Here is a 20,094-nt window from a genome sequence, read left to right as displayed (position 1 = left end):
ATGGAGCCCTGCTTTCCTGGACATGGCTGAACACCTGCCTGCTGATGGGAAGGAGTGAATGAATTCCTTGTTTTGCTTTGCTCATGTGCATGGCTTTTGCTTTACTTAAACTGTCTTTATCTCAACCTACAAGTTTTCTCACTTTTAATCTTCTGATTCTTTCCCCCATCCCATCAGGGGGTGTAAGCAAGTGGCTGTGTGGTGCTTAGTTGCTGGCCGGGGTTAAACCACGACACCAAAACATAGTAATTTATCCCTCTACCCTTAAATCCGATTTTTATTTAAGTAATTTAAGACAGATGAGATTCTGCAGTAAAGCTGTTAAATATTTGCTTTGCTTCAGGTACTATACATTACTTTTCAGAAGAAAACAGGAACATTGGCCTCTAAAGAATCAATAACTTTGTACAGCTCCCTTTAACGAAAAGGTTTTTTATGTGGTGGGTTTTTTTTTTTTTAATCATGACTAAGGAAATAAAGAATATACCTCATCTGAACTGCATTAAGATTCCCATTCACCAGTTAAGAAAATAAAAACCTCCAAACTGCTGCTTGCTTACTAGCAATGAAGATGTGCAATAACAAAATTCTCAATATTATTTTAAGCACATGTAAAAAGCTGAGAATTCATTGCAAAATGTGTTTCTTACCATGCCTTTTCCATCTGTGCCCTCGGATAGACATGCTAGTCACGGCATTTCTTGATATTCTGGATGAAGTAGGTGTAATTTCAACTTGAATGCATCTTGTACCTTCTTTACTAGATTTCATGGCACCCTGAGGCAGTGAAGCTTTTATTGCATTAGCAACCTAGAACAGAAAAGATGCAGTTAATTTCTTAACATGAAGATCCAAATTTTAGAAGCAGCATTCCATCAGGAGATTCTTATCACTCCAGAAGAATACTGTGTACAATTCCAGTTTAAGGTCAAAAAGCACACTAGCTTTTTCACGGGTTACAAAGAATGCTGGTGGCAACTACCTCTCTCAGAACTAAGTTACATTAAAAACCTGCCATGTTTTAAAACAAAGTTTCCAGTTTAAAGATGTGGCTATTACTTAACATGAACTTCAGAATGCTTCTGCACTATCATCCAAGCTTTCAAGACTTAGAAGCGTTCTACTGAAAATAGCTTGTTCATTAGGGAAGATGACAAAATAACTAGGTACATTGAAGATACCTGAGCATGTGTGTGTGTACTTGCAGATCTAGCTATTCACACAAGCACAGCCACATAGACCTCATGGGATTTAGGTTCCCGGTGTGATGTCACATCATGCACGTTCATCGGAAGGATTTTCTAGACTAAAATTTCTACTCAAAAAAATGTTGAAATACAACACCTACCAGCAAAGGTTCTGGATACAGTTCCAGCTGTGCTCTATACAAAATGTCATCCATAGCTTTACGAGCCAGATCCCATTCTCCATTGTAACTACAAAGGTAAATATATACATAGTAATAAGCATCTATATCAACAGATGAACCTTCTTGATCACATAACCTTCACAGATTTAGTATTCCTTGAGAGCTCAGTTTAGAGGAGTTGAACTACTTGTGTTCATTAGCAGTAAGCCTGCTATTTAGAGAACTTGTTCTGAAGTAGCGTCTATGGAGACAAAGTTTTATTTTCATTGGCCACCCTGAGCAGTTTAAAAATGACATAATTAGTTACTGATCAGCTAGTCATGAAATATTCTGAAATTCAAACAGGATTGTTTTAATATTACTCCACCTTTTGAGTATTCCTGTGTTACTAGTCTCTAATTATTTCAGTTAATAAGAGAGCTTTACACATTAACATGACTATCAAAGGGTAAATGACATCAGCATTTCAGAGAAAGAATGATAAGACCTTTTTTCCTTAACTAGACTGATGTCAAAACTAAGCATGCAAAAATACGGACAGCAGACAATGGTTGAAAAAGGTTTTTTTAAAAGATTTTTTCAGAAGGTTTTTTCACATCAGCAGTTATACCTATTAAGTGCTGTTCTAGCCCTCTTTCCCCAATACGACATCAGCAACTCCAGCTAACTACTTGGAGAACTATGTTCTCTTCCTGAGGGCCTTATTGCTAGACACAGCATATGACCACTAGAAAATAAAACATTTCAAAGGTAGCATGCCTAAATGAGTGTAGAAATTAAGCTGACATTTCTTTATTTTGTATGCATATATATTAAAAAAAAAAACTTACAATGCATAATAAATCCCTGTTAGCATTTGCACCATGAATTCAGATGAAACTGGAATCCTACAGTTGACTCCCTTGTATTTTCTCACTTGTTGGCGAGGATATCCGCAGACACAAATTCTAAAGAAATCACGCATTCGTCATTAGCAAATAATGTAGAAGCACCTTTGTATAGAACTCTACAAAGCTAGGTGTTTAGTATACATCTTAACTACAATAGACCCACAGGAAGGTATCCATCAACAACCCTGTGCTGAAGCACACTATTTCTTATTATGGAAGAAGGGTATGCCCTCTACTGGCAGAGCTCAAGTCCTTCAAAATAGAGACATCCTAGAGATTCCTGTTACATTTATACTACAGTGGAACATGAAAGAAAACCGCAGTAAAAGTCATTCTGAAACCACACCTTTGCTGCAGAACAGACAAAAAATAAGTTAACAGTATTTAAGGAAATAAAGCAGCATAGCAACTATTAATATTACAGACAGAAGCATAACTGTCATTGCATATAATATGGAAGCTGCATACAAATTTTCAAGCAAAGAGACCAGAAGCGTCACATTCATAAAACTATTCTAAAAATCCAGTAAAAGTCAGCTTTAGAATTTAGTTCCAAACTAAATTCCACATCAGGTTCTGTAGTCAAAACATTTTGGGAATCAAAGATATTGGGTAGTTAAATATTCAATTCATTGGCTCTTACTGGACTTCTGGAATGACCTTTAATGACATTAATCAAAGTATATCCTTCTCCAAAGCATAAACTAGAAGGTTTAGTCTCAGAAAGCTTCAATTCTTCAGCTTCAATACCAGAGAGCTTGTAAAACTCCTCTTAAATCTATTTTTTTCCAGAAAAACAATTGAATTAAGATTGTGTTGTAGTACCTTTCAAATCACATCTGTAATAGAGATTTCAAGAGCCTTTTTTTATTAATACTAACGTTGCCACTAACCCACTGCACTTTTTTCCTCTCCTTCTCTATCCCGCAACTCATCTGCTTTGGCTACTTAAAAAAAGGAAAAAAACAACAACAAAAAAGCAGACAGCGCCCCCAAGATCTCTGTGGCTCAGCAACTCTCCCAGTATGTACTTTGCACCTGGTACGATCTAAATTTGACTCTTCGTGCTGATATCACCATATCTCCAAATAAAAACAACAAAAAAAAGATTTTAAACACTTCATCAGGAAAGACAGGAAGCCACGCTACTGACAACATGCAAGGAAACGAAGACATGAGATGTTCATAAAAGAAGAATCATAGAATGGTTTGGGTTGGAAGGGACCTTTAAAGATCACCAATTTCCACCCCCCGCCATGGGCAGGGAAATCTTCCACTAGATCAGGTATTTCAAAGCCCTGTACAACCTGACCTTGAACACTTCCAATGATGAGGCATCCACAACTTCTCTGGACAACCTGTTCCAGTGTCTTACCACTCCCATTGTAAAAAATTTCTTCCTTATGTCCAATCTAAATCGACCCTCTTTCAGTTTAAAACTGTTGCCCTTTGTCCTGTCACTATAGGTCTTGGTAAAAAGCCTCCCTCATCTTTCTTATAAGCCTCCCTTATATATATATATATATTGAAGGGCTACAACAAGGTCTTCCTGGAGTATTCTCTTCTCCAGGCTGGACAACCCCAACTCTCTCAGCCTTTCTTCATAGGAGCGGTGTTCCAGCCCTCTGGATCATTTTTGTGGCCCTCCGCTGGACCCGGAGGTCCACAAAACAGGTCCATGTCTGTCTTTTACTGGGGACCCCAGAACTGGATGCAGTACTCCAGGTGGGGTCTCACGAAGCTGAGTAGGACCTGCTGGCCACGCTTCTTTTTACGCAGTCTTGGATACTTTGGCTTTCTGGGCTGCAAGTGCATATTGCACTGTATGCCCAAGCCCTTCTCTGCAGGGCTGCTCTCAATCCATTCATCCCTCAGTCTGTACTGATATCGGGGATTGCTCCAACACAGGTGCAGGACCTTGCAATTGGCCTTGCTGAACTTCATGAGGTTAATACACCTATAGGTATAGGATACCTACCCTCTATGCTCTCATCTGGTATCGAAGGTAATTCCATAAACCCTAGGCTTGTGCTGCCACTTTATAGAGTTGGGTCAACTGCTGCTCTGAACATCAGTATTTAGTCATAATTCTCACTGAAATTTACAACCCTAAATACAAACTTCTCAGACTGGCCTAAACCAAGATTTAAGTGACTGAATTCAACAATTCAAAATCATATTTCATAAAAAGAAATAATTTTGCTTAGTTTTGAATTTTGATTTAAGAGTAGCCAAACATGTTAATTTGTAACTAACTGCAAGTTTTCCCCTAAACTTGATATTGTTGTTGGCTAGAAGCACAGCCTATTTAAGTACTCCTTGCCTATTCATTCAGATTTTAAACTCCAATTTTATTATTGTTAGGAATACATTACTTCAGATCGCATTGTGATTTGTATCTCACTATTCAAATGGCTTAAAACTCTAAATTTTTAGAAACCAGAATGCAAACAAATTTCTATCTTAAAATACATACAGTTCACCTGCAAAGTATACACACAGCTAGCTAAAACAAAAATCTTACTTCCAGTTAAGTGAATCAAATTGACTCTTCTGTTAAATATGCTTACGAGTTCATCCTCTCATATTTCATTTTGTCCATACATAGTAAAAGTTAAAGCATGAAAGCTGTTTTCGATTCTTACCTAGTCCTAAACCACATGAGCCAGTTACTGAAATTAACTAGATTGAATAACTCCCCCACAAAAATCCCATCCCATTTTCCTCCTCTTTATCCCCCAGAAGAGGCTATTATTATGCAACTTGGGCAACACTTTAGTTCCAGATAGTCCATAATTCCTACCAATGGTTTGGCTCAAAGATGACACTTAGAATCCACTAAAATAATAAGCGTTTCAGTGTTGTGTGAAGCCTGAGGGGTGGAGGCAGCAGCAAGTAAGTGTCCAGTTTAAACAGAAATGCTAGTTTACATAAAAACCATCTAACCAGGTCATTTTTATGCCAATGTATATATTTATGCATTTCCTAGATGCTGCTGTATAGGGATACAGTAAGTATTTTGGGGGGAAAATAGCGAACTTACACTAGGAATGTGATCAGTTAACAGTGACAGTTATATAGAAAAGACCCTAATACAGACACTCTATTAATGCCAGTATTGACTAGTTTTAAAGAGCCCTGCTCTAATCTGAGTTACTTCCTCTCAAAAAGGCTAGAATGACATCAGCAGAACTGCTTCGCTTTACATCAGAGTAAGATAATATTCTTATGAAAAGAGACTTAGTAACTGAAGATGCCTAAATGCAAAAAATCTGGATTTACAACACTTGAGATCAGCACAAAATATTTTGTGCTGCAATTGTCACATTTACAGTTCATGTTTGTAAGTAAGAAGTACTAGAAGCTTTTGCTTCTTTAGAAAAGTCATAAAAATTGAATTAGACTTACTAGAAGAAAGCATATTCATTGTAGATTGCTTTCATACAGATCTTCCAAAAGAAACCTAAATTCAACACTGCTCAAACCAATTGAAGGAGTTATTCTATAGATTCTTCTGAGAATTTTGTCAGCACCACATCCAAACAGGATACTGAAAGATATTCTGGTCTTCTGACACATACTCCCTTGAACCCCTAAAATGCTGTCAGAGCGAGATTTTCAGTAAGGAGAGAAACATGGATGCCAAAACCAGTAGGGAACGAAGAACTAAGATAAAAGTCAAATTGTATAGTATCAAATAATTCAGTATCCAAACATTCAACACTTTGAAGTAGAAAGACTTGCTTGCACCTACTGGTAATTTGCTTGGGGCTTTTTTGGAGGCTTTTTAAAAATTATTTATCCCAAATACAATCAAAACCTAATCAAGTAGAATAAGCAACATCAGTCTCCTGTCCACAATCCTTAGCTTCTAAATATTTTATACCTTAAATTTTAGACCAGCATATCTAACAAAGATCTTGTAAAGACTCTTGTAAATATTGCCAAGTGCTCCAATGCTCTCTCACCTCCTCTGAAGAGTAGAGGATCTTACAGGCATCCATTACCATGTTTTGTTTGTGTGAGGAACCTGGGAACTATGACTGGTAAAAAGTTGCTGTAGTTACTTCTAGGTCTCTCTTGGGTTTCCTGGGTTAACAAGAGCATTCTGTTTTTTTCCTTAACCCAAAGTCCACTTTCAAAAATCTAGAGATAGACATGTTTACTACCAGTTCTTCCTCTTTGAAAAAAGAAATGGATCAAAAATAGACACTGTAATTAAAGCTGAGATGGGTTTTTTGCATTTTGTTTTGTTTTTTGAAGTAACAGCAGGTTTTGGAAATACCCAAAGTATCCATAAGAATGGATGTATTTCTAGTTTCAAGATCTACTATAATTTCAAGAAAGTTTCAACTTGTACAGCATCCAAACATATTAAGTAAGCTTGCAATACAAAATTTACCAATATTTTAGAAGACATTTCTGATTTTATTTAGTTAACACACCTACAACTACTTTGATTAAAAACAAACCGTTCCCTTGATTTGACTTCTCCACTTAACAGCACTGCATATAAGTCAGGTCATTGCTTCCCCCTTTTGAGATCTCAACCCAAAGTTACATAAGAGATACTTTAAAAGCAAATAATGCAGCTATAAACACTTATGAAAAAAGTCAAGTTTACAAGCAGCTTTTCAGAACCCGAAGCTTTTAAAAAAAAAAAAAAATCAAACTGATTGCATTTCAAGTTGAAAATGCCATTTTAAGTGTAATCAACCTACAGAAGTTACCTTGAACAAATTTGACACAACGACTGAAGAGAAACTGCAGGCATGTAGCTTAAGGCAGCATTGTAACAGAGCAGAAGGAAAGTCAGCACTTCAAACCTGGGATTTACAAGAAACATTAGAATTACATTACCAATTTTATTTTTTAAAAGAAAACAAGTTTACACTGAAATTTGCAAGAGTTGTTTGAACAGATTTGGTATTTCATTTCAGTAAAATTGACAGTTGAGTAGTTTGGTTCTGTAAGCTTTTCCTCTTCATGTAGTAATATGCACTGCTAGTCTTTCTGCATCTACATTTACACGTGTTTAAAAGCAAAAAAAACCCACCACAAAACAGAGCATATGCCCATCCACCTTCAGTCTGTAACTATATTAAAAATTATAAGAAGTTAAGATTCATTAGTGATTCTCAAGCAAAATCCTATTATACAATTTCACCTGTTCTGTGCTGTTAACATCTCCCTCTGAGGATGAGGTCCGCTGTATACAACCCTGGACAAACCATGCTGTGATAAAGCTCCTTCAGTAAGAGCCATGGAGCCAATGCTGGAAGGCTAAAGGAAAAAGGGTCATTCAAAACATGTCCACCTGAAGTCTTACTACAATGCAAGTGAAAATAGACAATGATCAGCATCACTGTATTTGTACAGTGCTGTTTCAACACTTAAATAACACTGTATTTCAACAGGCTTAAGGTTATCTGACTGCTAAGCTGCCTTAGATTTGAGAAGTTATTTTACACCAGATAAGGCTTCAGAATGAAAAAAAAAGACATAGTTGGTGCATGGATATTATGGAGTTATGACTATTCAGTCTTGAAGAGGCCTCAGAGACCAGTTAGTGGTACTCAAAAGGCTGAGAAATATGTTCCTATGTCATCACGCAACACGTTAAAACTACTTTTCGCTTTTATTCTTAACAAACAGGCCCCCAAAGCATACTGCCTTTCTTGATCAGTAACAACTTTATGTTGTAGATGTCACTTACTTCATGATAGACTGAAGGTTTGGACAAAGACGGAATTGTGAAACTCAGCACTTTGCTATGTCCCTCTTTGTCAACTATCTCCTGAAAAAGACAGAAGATACCAATGTTTACACTGTACTACAGAAACCAGACATTCAAAAATGTTAAATGCTGGGTGGGGGTGAATGGATAAAGCAAGCCAACAAATTATTATAGGGACAGAGAGGGATACTATTAACAATCCCAGCTACAAGCTAGAAATTCTCTCTGTGTTTACTTTCTATCACAGTGCATTTGCTTTGTTTCTGAAAACTATTCAAATGACTTAGCAAAGGGCACATGCATTTGATACATAGTCCACCTTAAAAACACTAACTGGAAATCTCAATATGTTTAAACAGTGTTGTTTTTTTTTAATTTTACACTATTTGCTAATTGTGAAGGTTAATGCTCAATAATTCTGTTCTGAAAACTATTTACCCATCAAGTAATGACTCTACAGGTAATTTGTTTCGGAAATATTATAGCTCTGGAATGATTGCAGCCTCATATGGTTTGATAGTAGCAGACATCACAGTATTTGCAAAAGTCCAAGTTTGATAATTCCATACTTCGAGAGAGTTAAAAGAAGCATGGATGCAAAGCTTTAGAGAAGCATGGATGCAAAGCTTTAGAGAAGCTACTTTCCTGCAGGATACCACTATAGCAGTATGTTGGCAGACTTCTCACTCCTGTAAGTTAGCGGAAGACTAATGGGTAAGGCAAAAAAAGATGTGCCTACGTATCACAGAAGAGCACTGAAGTACTTCAAATAAAAAACTTCAGAAGTTCCAAAGCAGACCTGACCAATGACCAACACCACACACACAAGAACTGCCCCCCCCTCCAAAAAAAATTTCAGCAGCAGGTTTCATATATCCAAAGGTAGAGATTAGAGAAGAGCTTCAGTGTCACCTAAAACCCATTCCTTGGAAGGCTGAAGGACTAACTTCACATAGTAATTATTAAAACTCATGTCTTAAAGTACAATATGAAGTGATAAAGGAAGACTGAGAAGTATCACAAGGGCATATCTGTCTGAAGAGTTATACAGCTCCTCCACTCTCCACATAACCCACTGATACTTCAATTTTCAATATTGCTTCTGTATCAATGTGGAAAACAGTTTCCTCAATATATGGAAGGAGAAGGGAAGAGAAGTGGCTAGATCCAAACTTTTAAAGTCTAAAAATATCAATATTTTGCCTCTTCATTCCAATCAGATTTGTAATTAAGTTTCAGGAGTGCATTTCAAGATCTGGAGAATATTAGAAAAAACTGATACCTACAGCCAGGAAAGCCAAAAATATCAACTGCATGCACTACCACAGTATGTCTCCAAGCTGAAGGTAGAACAAACCAGTTCATGATCTCAAGGTTCAGCCACAATAATTCCGTACCCCTGACAATGTAGTGAATTTAAAATTATTCTGAGCAATACTTAATTTTTCAATTTCCTTCAGTAAGAAACAACATGCTCAACAGAGTCCTGCAAATTCCCTCAAGTTCCAAGAGACCATCCTCCATAATTACAGAAGGATTACTATTTGTATCAGGCTACATCTTTCCTCTTGCTTTTGAAAACAAAGTAGCTGGTTAAAGAGAAAATAAGTATCTAAGCAGGCCACCTACTACCTTTTCAACCTTTCTTGTATACTGAAGAACAATACCATCTTGATTATTTAAGTTACAAATTTTATATGACATCCACAGAGGGGAAGAAGTCAGCATCAGTAGCACGGCATTACTTTAGCATAAGTATTCATTATGCCTTAAAGCAGAAGGGGGGGGAAAAAAAGTTTCCAAAAATCAGGTTGATCTACAGCTTCCTACAGAAGCTTGCTGTAAAATTCTTATGACCCCAAGCAGCTGGAGATGGATGGCTATGTTACTAATTGAGGAAGAAACTGTTCATAGCTAAGAGAAGACATTACTGGATTGGTTTCAAGCTTAACTGTAAATGTAATCTCTTCTAGGAGAAAGACAAGTGATTATAGCCACATCCGTCAACCATTTTAGATGATTTCATCATGGAAATAAAGGAGTGAATTGACTTAAGGCATAAAAATACACCAAATGCTTTCCAGAAATGTTTTTCTTCTCAGATACAACTAAGCACACAGAAAACAGATGAAGCCTGTACTCTGCCTAAAGAAGAGTTGAATATAAGGGCTGAAGTCTTTGAGTAGACTCCTGGGTGAAAAAAATGTTTTCACTCACTCGGTAAAGACACTTGAGATTATTTTTAAAAGAAGGATGGGAGCTGCCTTCTCCACATTTTCAGAATGGGAAGAGGAGACTTAAAGTTCATGACTTTTTCACTTCCCAAAAACATCCAGAACATACAAACTACACTGAAGAGAATCCCAATGGACATAATAACACTAAGCTTTTTATAATAGCCATAAAAAGACTAAATGCATAACTAAAATATGGTGCTCTTAAAGGTTCCTTCGTAATTCTGTTCTTCAAAGAAGTAATTTAGTAACAAGGAGTATCTTTTCATACAAAATATGAAAAAAGTCAAGGTTATTACAAAATGAAAGGAGGCCTTTAATTTATCAAAGCTAAGCAATCCATTAAGCAGTCGAGTACTAAGAATTTGTTGAAAGTGATTTTTTGTGGTTTTTAGTCAGGATAGTCAGAATACCCCAGAAAATACGGGCAACCACTTCAAAAGTAGCACCTCTAAAAGCTCTCAAGCAGAATGTAAGCTTAATCACCATACCAAGAATTAAGTAACAAAAAAATTAAGAGGACTCCTTTGGCTCCTTCAGTCATTAGTGCATTAACACTTTCCAGGAACCACAAGGGCAGCAGAGAAAATATTCACCAAAATAGAAGAATAAAAGTTCATGTTGCAGATTTCGACATGGACACCAATTTGAAGAGTCAAAACCGAGATGATCAATCACTTCATTTCAATTCTGAAACAAAATTGTTAATTATTCCCCAGTAAAATACTCTATAGTATCCCCCAAAAGCACACTAATATTTTTAGGCCTGAATAATTACACACGAATACAAACCAAGTTATAAACTCCTAGGAGAAGAGCCTCTATGCATCCACTGCTCTGCAAATCTCTGCTTGCTGAGACAGCAAGATAGCACCACATCAATTCCGGTAGAAACTGCAGCGTAAATCGTAGCAATTGTTCCTCGCCACTGCGATAGAACTCAAAGAGCTGATGGCAAACTGGCTCCAGAAGCTGAAATATAAATTATATTGTGAATGAATAAAACATTACAAGGAACTGCAACTTTGTGTGGATCAATCCTTTGGACAAAACTGTAAACTGATAAATGTTACATTTTAGCTATTAGGGAGTGACTGATGCAATAACTGCCCAAGTCACCTTATACACTTTTCATCCCGTATAACATACTTGCAGATGATAAAAGTAGAGCCTTCCATCCCATGTGAAGAAAGAATTCCAGTGGCTCCTTTCTCTCATTTTTGGCTCACTTCCTCCAGCCTCAAAGGCATATAAAGAGGATACTTGTTATCATCACACCTCATACCACGCCCTCAATATCTCCAATATACAGGAAAAGTATCTGAACAAAACGTCTTGCTATTCTAGAGCTCCAACAGTGTGCACACAAATTGCTAGGAGCTTTTACCCGCCAAGTGAGAAGAGCTGCATAACACTCAAAGTATTACAATAACTTAGTATACAGCAGAATTAGTTCACTTTTCCACTCTCATTAAAATCTTCCAGAAACTTCAATGTATTTATAGGTTTGACACAGAAATGGGAAGCCTCAAGAGTGATTTTACAATCAAATTTGTTAAGCTGATATAAATGGAAGTAATATATTGAACTGGAAGTAATAGATTGAGCTAGAACAAGTTAAAAAAAAGACTTAAAAACCATGAAGCAATCAGCTTGCACTGTGTTTCTGGATTTAACGCGCATTCTTTTGCTACCACCTACCTCCGCTAGAGGATGAAACGTAGTGTTAACCATCATGTGTCAATGTATGGAAGTTATTTTTATTTTGTCACCTAGATAGGAGATTTCCTAATCCAAGTGGAAAATACTGTCAAAACCAGTAAGCACTTTCACAGAGCCATCTGAACTGGACACTGAACTCTGAAGCAAAAATTCAAAAGCACATACTCAAAAATACTTTTTGGCAGCAAACAAAGCAAACCATCAATAAGAGTTTGGAACTGTAAAAAGATTTCTTCTAAAAAAAGAAAAAAAGAGTGGGGTAGGGAAGGGAAAAAGGGGATTTTTAATTCAATTTTCTAAATCATTTATTTGCAAGTAATAACAAATAGGAGGCCCTATCATCTAAGAAACTACTCCCTGAAAAAGAATCTAGGCAGTTGATGCATTTATATTAGCGAACTTTACAAAATGAAATCTGAGATTCCAGCTATTTAGAATTCATTTTATCAGCTCCAGCCAGTATATTAAAAAGCATTACATAAAATGTGATATTCTCCAATTGCAAATCTCAAAGACAGGATTCAAATGTAACATACCTAAAGGACTAGTTTTGCTACCTTGTTTCTTACCTCCAAGATTTAATGTCTTAACAGTTCTTCTACATGACTCACAGAAATAGACTCTAAATTCATTTCAAAGCCAGGAATGTTCAGGCTAGTAATAGACCTTCACCGAAATGTATTCCTGCTCAAAATCCCCAAAAGTTTCAACCTGAAAATAATGGAAGCCAAGCCAGACATGCACTTTAGAATATTTTAGAGATTGCACTGAGAAGAGATACCATAATTGTTAGAATTGCCACTGCACTTCAGTTCAGAAAGCAAAGTATTACTCAACACCTTTCTGAAAATCCTTAAAAACTGGAATATAGATATGTACTTTACTGCTAGTAACATGCAGATCACATTTTCCATTTTATTCTAACTACAACACTCAGTTCTTCTGCTATTTGTCTAGGTCACACCTTCAGTTTTTCAATGGAGCAAGCTTTCAAAAAGGTAAGAAACCTGTTCTTCTATATTTTCCTCCCTTTACTGCAGCAAAGGAGGTAACACCAACAGAACAGCATACTAGAAAAAAAATCTGCTTGCTTTCCAAAGTTTTTCCTCCTGAATACAAAGAAAGTTGCATCAACATTTCTTACCTCCCAAAGTTACTTCTGAACCCAAAGGATCTTAGCATGTTTTGGTTCTTTTTAAGAAGTAATTTGAGACAATCTGATCCATTCAAAAAAAGAGGAACTTTTAGCTTCTGACAGATATACCTTCTCTTTGGAAAAATCACCTGTGAAAAATCTACAGCAAAGGCAAAAAAAAATCATGCCAAGCTAAACTAGTCATCAGTTTTAAGAGCAAAATATCAAAGATCCTTCTAGAGAACTTTAACAGCACAAGTGCTTTCCATCTTCAGCTTACATATTTCACACAATTTGCATGCTTCCTTTAATGAACTATCAGTTCAGAATGATGTGTTTGAACTTTAAAAGGCACATAAATAGCTATGACAGGTATCCACGTTCACATCATTATCTCAGTTGAGACAGCTTTATATCAGCACATTTAAATGCGTAATCAGTACAAAAACAGATTTTCTTCCTCAAAATGCCACCACATGCTACAACCTGATATCAAAACACACCAATGATTGTTGCTGCTTCAAGATACTGTTTTACACTAAAACAGTTCTAAAAGTTATCTAGACTGAAACAATTTTTAATGTTGGAACAGAAGAATGTCCAAGCAATTTCATCCTTCTTCCTTTTAAGCTGCATCCAAATGCATTAGACATTCCAAACACTTTCTATTTCCTAACACAAATACCTGCATGGCTACTATCTAAAAGGACAGCAATAGTGTTTTAGGTAGAAAGCAAAAAAATCTTGAATTTGTGAAGAAACAAACCTCAATTTTATTTTTTTTTTTTACCGTTGGACTCAAGTCAATTAAAAGTCCTTTAAATCTTCACATCTACTGGAGACTCTCCTTGTATTGAATTACATTTTTCACCTATCAGTGGCCCAGAAACCTCAAAAGTAACTAACAGTCTTTACTAACAAAGCTACTATGAATTGGCTATTTCTTTGCTATAGCAAAAAAGTAGTTAATTTATCTCACAAATTCATTATTAATTTTTTAGAAAAGCAAACAAAAAAAACCCATATGAAAAGCAAACGTGAACCAGCAGGAAAATGCAGTCACAGATGCAAATACACATGATTACTTTCAAAGGCTTAAAAAAGAACACATCCATCCCCCAAAACAAGATTAATCACAATTTTAAGGTACAGACAATTATTATATTAAAAGTACATATATTCAAAGATATACAGATGGGGTTGTTTGTTTTTAATCTCAGCAGTTATTTGTAGTGTTCACGCATTAATCCTTCCCCTCCGCATTACATACATGAGATAAGGACAGCACACATCCTACACTGTAAAGCAAGTTGTCATTACACAATGCAGCTAATAGATCTCAAATAACAGTTGAAAGATACTATTTGTCTTTTTAACTGCTAGTTTATAAGTATTTTCACAACGTGGAAAGCTCCAAGTGGCCCTTTCCACAAAGTGACAGGTACTCGGAGAACAGTCCAAATAAAGATTTTAGCACTGTTCTCCCAAGGCAGCACAACACTCACTGTCAGCACTGGCTTTTCATTTCAATTCAAAGTCTCACTAACAGGGAACGCTTTAATACCTTGCCCCCAGAATTATCCCAACAACCTTTTCGAGCAGAATTTGCAGGGCCTTGGCCACCCTGCTACTAAGGTCCCTGAGAAAACTAGTGATAGCCAGAAGTAGTAAGAAATCAAAGAACATGTGAAAGTATCAATTTGGCTATCAACAGGGAGACTCATCAGATTAATTTACACGTTGATACACATTCTGAAGACCAGACAGGCTTGACTCAGTAGATGGAATGACTCAGAATGCCTTTCTGAGCAGCGAAGTAAAATTACATTTCTTCTTTGCTGGACAACCTGGCGGTTTCTCAATCAGCATTCTCTCTAAAAATGCATATACTGAAAGCATTTTATCCTCTGACCGCTACTGGCATCATCTCAAACTTTGGAAAGGTTCCTTATGCTGGGTCTTTTCAGAAGAGGAATTAAGGACCTGGTGCAATTTTACAATAATACACACAAGGTTTGCTGGATGGTAGAAAGTGAGACAATACAGTTAACAAGACACAACTAAAACCAGCTCAGCATGTTCTGAATTCACCTGGACACTTTAAAACAAGCGCAGTCATGGGGTATGGAACCATTCCTGGCACAGGTACAGGGCAAAACTGCCCCCTTCCCCCTGATTTTTTTCTTTTTTTGCCATCATTTCAAGCAAGGGTACATCCACTGCATAAATGCATATATTTGTATTGTATGTATTTAAACCACAACAAAAAACCTAAAACCTAAACAGTAACTTAAAAGGATTGCAAACCTATCTAACATGGTTCTCTTGGGTTGTAATAGACAAGCTTCTGACAGCTATAGATTCACATTGAAGTGATACTGAATTACAGAAAGAATTCTGTCAGTCTCAAACATCTTTTCAATTCCTTAACATATTTCTCAATTCTATACCCAAGTCCTGAAGCCCATGAGTATGATCCACAAGCTTAGCTATGATCAGTAGGTTACAAAACTTATGAATTGTTTCCATGGTAGTATGTCATTGCTAAGAACAAACATTTTGACAGAGACTCTTCATGCAGTTCTGTAGTTCACGTAGTTAGAACACAATTAAGTAGCACACAAGGTCTTATTTTATTCTGCTGGTGTTATGTCAGACATTTTGTGTGAGAGATCCGATATACTCACTTCACTCTGTGGCTCCTGAATTACTTTGTAAAGAGATGAAATCAAAGCAGTCTTGTCCTTCAAGTTTGTAGCATAGCTGGATATGGATGCTTCTGGCAGTGTCTGAAATGAAAATATTGTAACTACTAGAAAAAGCAATTTTTGTCATTAAAATATAACAGCTATTTCAACAACAATTTTCCATTACAAGTTACTATTTGTCAGAGTTTACTATAAACTAAAACTTGTTTCACAAAGAAATCCTTACTACAGAAATCACCATGTTTTCAGGACAACAAAATTGCCAGAAGACACACTGCATTTTATCATTTTGCAGACAGTTTCATACAGAATGTAATGACAGTGGATGGGAAACAGATAGAAAACAAGAGTTCCACGGGTGCAACCCCACTGAAATTTCACTGTGAAAGGAGCAAAACCTATAGTCAAGCCTAGTCCATACTCAAACCAACAAGACCATTCACCTGTGATATACATTTTCACTGCTCTGTATCAGGAAGTATGTAATCCCAAAGAGGACAAGGAAAAAAAAAATCCTTTCAGACATTTTTTTTTTTTAAATATATAAGATTATATATATAGATATATATATATCTATCTCACATTCTCTCAGTAAAATCCAAAGTTACTATTTTTCTTCATTTTCTACAGCAATCAAGCACTCTTGCATACTGCTCCAGCAGTGATTCAAACACTACTGGCTAAACATCTGAGAGTATATTACCTTGAACTCTGATAACCACTCCTCCACAACCCCCGTATCCACAGCTAACATCTTCCAACATCCGTTCCAAAACCTTCAGCCTGCAAGAATAAGCAAACACAGTTTGTGAAAACTATGTAGTCACTGCATTAAGCAGATGATGAAAATTAGGTCCCTGTGAATATTTAAAGAATCTTATCATGCTTTTTACTTGCTAACATTTCACATGCTAACATTACTTTGAACTTTTATTCTACCTCACATGCAAGCTGCTGGAAGCATTAAGCATGGGAGTCCTCACATACAGCAGTTTAATAAATTCCAAGTATGTATTGTGTGGGAAGCTCAATAAGTCAAAGATTTGGAGAAATGGCATTTTGAAAACAGAAAATATTACCCTCTCAATTTCAATTTATTTTTCAGCTCACAGAACTCAAGAGAAAACCGTATGGACTCACTGAAGAGAAATGACTGTTTAGGTTTTTCCTAGTCAACTGCTATTCCTAACTTGGAAAAGGTCACTGAAATAAAGGCTGATGGAAAACCTTCCAATCCTCCCCCACCGTGGCAACTGCAAGACAATGAGCCTGCTGCCTCAGCATGTAGCCTGAGATGGATTCCCCTGCCCAACATCCTGCACAATCTCAGACAGAGCAAGACCATCAGTACTAAGACTTTAACACAAAAGATGCAGAGTGGCTTTTGAAATTAATTTCCAATTTCTCTTAATTTTTGAGAAAAAACTTTAAAAACAACTGTCCTTTGGAACGGCTTATTCTGAAACAAAGAGCAACATACCATTAAGATAAAAAACTATTAAAAGTTAAAAGAGCATGCTGTGGAGAATACCCTAGGCATAGGTAAACTATTCAACAATACACATTAGCTTATTCAAAATGTGACCATGGATTTCAAACAATGACAAAATTAAATATTCATCCGAGGAAAAAATTAACTTACTTGATGAAATGTTTGGTCATGTGAGATATCCCATTAAGTTTTGCTTTGCCAGTTTAAAATTAGTTATGAGGTACTGATACCCAAGTATGGGCTTGTTGATGTTAACACAAAATAATAGCATAAGCAGCCAGAGATTTCCACCCCCATCACTAACACTATCATTACATAAATGACCTTGTCAGGTGAAACCATGGGGAAACAGCTAAGGCAATCTCCTCTCACAATCCCAGGAAGATATGCAAATCTGCACAAAGTATACAAGAACAGTGCTTACTGAGGGGAATAAGGACAGGCTAAGGAATTATAAGCTGCAGAGGGCTAGATTTAATTTCTGGAGAAAACAGTAGTAGTAGCTGTAAACACCTAGGAGGTACAATGCAGCAGCAGTAGCTGCACTAAAAGGCTTCTCCTGGCAGGTAGAGGGTTGGGGCAGCTCCACAAGAAGGATACCAGCAACATCAGGGGAGGTAAATGACAACCCACAGCTAAGTGAGGAAGTGGCAGACCAGGTTGGCAAGCAAAAGGTACAGAGTGATGTAGGCAAGAGAGACCTCATAAACAGAAAAAACAGAGCTAACCAGGGCCTCACCTCAAATGTAAGCACATATATAAAGCACTGCCTGCAGGACAGCATGATGGGGGAAGCTCTAATACCTTTTCTAGCAAATCAGCATGACTGGGTGCCTCTCTGAAGTGCCCATACATCAACAAACATGCAGCATGGCGACCAAGCAGGAGGAATTAATGGTCTGGGTGCAGTTGCAGGGCTATGATCTCAACAGGATCACTGAGACACAGCAGCATAGCTCACACCACCAGACTACTGCCATGGCTGGATAGGGGTTCTTTAAGGTCAATCTGGGATGGTGAGGAAGGAAAGCTGCCCTTTATTTGGGAGAGCAGCAGGGATGCATGGAGCTCTACCCTGTAGTGGACGATGAAACAGCTGAGAGCTTATGGGTCATGGATGAGAAGGCAGACCAACATGGGTGACATTGTGGCAGGTGTCTGCTACTCATCACCTGATCAAGATGAAATATGAGACCTTGTTCATACAACTGAAGAAGCCTCACATTTACAGGCACCTGGTCCTCACATAGAATATGAACTACCCTGTTATCTCCTGGAAGGGCAACACAACAGGGAACAAGCAACCCAGAGGTTTTTGGAGTGCACTGATTGTATAACTTCTTGAGAGAGGTTACTGAGGAGCCAACAAGGGCAGGCACTCTGCTGAACAGCATAATCACAAACGTGGAAAAACTGGGCAGTGATGTGAAGGTCAGGGCAGCCACAGCTGCAGTGAACATGGCATGGTAGAGCATAGGATCCCAAGAGGAAAAAGGATCAAAGCAAGAAGGAGGATCAAGAATGCTCCAGAATTGTTCACAGGCTTTTGCAAAAGTATCATCAGCAGGAAGACTAGGGCTCCACAGCTGAGTGGGGCAGAGGACCTGCTGACAGGAGATATGGAAAAGGCCAAGGTACTCGCTGCCGCCTTTGCTTCTGTTGTTACCAGCAAGAGCAGCTCTCGGGAAACCCAGGCCTCAGAGCAGAAAATCGCCTCAATGGCCAGGCTCAAAGGGCTGTGACCAGTGGCACAAAGCCCAGCTGGAGACCTGGCCTTACTGGTGTACCCCAGGGGTCGATACCCAGGCCAGGACGGCTTAACATCTTCATTAATGAAGGTGGATGATGGGACAGAGCTCACCCTCAGCATGTTTGCAGATAACACAAAACTGGGAGAAGTCGTCGATACCTCAGAGGGGTGCGCTGCCATTCACAGGGACACCGACAGGCAGGAGACATGAGCCAACACATCAATCTCAGGAAGCTTAAAGGGCAACGCCAAGTCCTGCCCCTGGGGACAAACCACCCCAGGCACCAGCAGACACTGGGGCCAGACACCTGGAAAGCAGCTTTGCAGAAAAAGCCCTGGGGGTCTTCATGAACAAGGGGAACGTGAGCCGGCCACATGCACCCTTGCAGAAAAGACAGCCAACAGCAGATCGCCAGCAGGTCAAGGGAGGTGATACTTCCCTGTGCTTGGCCCTGGTGAGACACATTTGGAGCACTTGGCTCCCCAGCACAACAGACACATGAACATACTGGAGAGAGTTTGGGAAAGGGCCACAAAGCTGATGGATGAACTGGAGCATCTCTCACACAAGGAGAGGCTGAGAGCTGAGACTGTTAAGCCTGGAGAAGAGAAGGCTCACGAGGATTTTATGAATGTGGATAATTACCTGAGGGGAGGGAATAAAGAAGACAGAGCCAGGCTCTTCTCATTGGTGTCCTGTGACAGGACAAGAGGCAATGGGCACAAATTGAAATACACTAAAAAAGGGTTTAAGTGTAATTTCATGTAAGGGATATTGAACAATGCAACAGGTCGCACGGAGTGGCTGAGGAGTCTCCATCCTTGGAGATATTCAAAACCCAGCTGGACAAGATCCTGAGCAACCTGTTCCAATTTGAAATAGACAGTGGGATCGAGTGCACCCTCAGCAAGTTTGCAGATGACACCAAGCTGAGTGGTGCGGTCGACACGCCAGAGGGACGGGATGCCATCCAGAGGGACCTGGACAAGCTCGAGAAGTGGGCCTGTGTGAACCTCATGAGGTTTAACAAGGCCAAGAGCAAGGTCCTGCACCTGG

At 38.1% G+C, this 20,094-nt stretch overlaps 1 protein-coding gene across 1 annotated transcript in view; it reads right to left on the bottom strand.

Annotated features, from left to right (window-relative positions):
• FAM126A (family with sequence similarity 126 member A) overlaps nucleotides 1–16,572 on the bottom strand; it is a 28,173-nt gene extending 11,601 nt beyond the window's left edge. Inside the window, exons 1-9 of the mRNA XM_009282051.2 lie at nucleotides 16,499–16,572; nucleotides 15,775–15,876; nucleotides 11,023–11,202; nucleotides 7,976–8,056; nucleotides 7,427–7,542; nucleotides 6,990–7,085; nucleotides 2,200–2,316; nucleotides 1,349–1,436; nucleotides 651–810 (exon numbers count right to left, since the gene is read on the bottom strand). Of these exons, the coding sequence (XP_009280326.1) occupies nucleotides 651–810; nucleotides 1,349–1,436; nucleotides 2,200–2,316; nucleotides 6,990–7,085; nucleotides 7,427–7,542; nucleotides 7,976–8,056; nucleotides 11,023–11,202; nucleotides 15,775–15,876; nucleotides 16,499–16,549 (991 nt within the window). The 5' untranslated portion in view covers nucleotides 16,550–16,572. The remainder of the gene's footprint in view (nucleotides 1–650; nucleotides 811–1,348; nucleotides 1,437–2,199; nucleotides 2,317–6,989; nucleotides 7,086–7,426; nucleotides 7,543–7,975; nucleotides 8,057–11,022; nucleotides 11,203–15,774; nucleotides 15,877–16,498) is intronic.
• Between the last annotated feature and the right edge of the window lie 3,522 nt (nucleotides 16,573–20,094).

The sequence above is a fragment of the Aptenodytes forsteri genome, unplaced genomic scaffold (assembly GCF_000699145.1).
Source record: "Aptenodytes forsteri isolate BGI_AS27 unplaced genomic scaffold, ASM69914v1 Scaffold164, whole genome shotgun sequence".
Taxonomy (NCBI): Eukaryota; Metazoa; Chordata; class Aves; order Sphenisciformes; family Spheniscidae; genus Aptenodytes; species Aptenodytes forsteri.
Note: the sequence above shows the minus strand (reverse complement) of the source record. Positions and strands in the feature narration are given on the sequence as shown.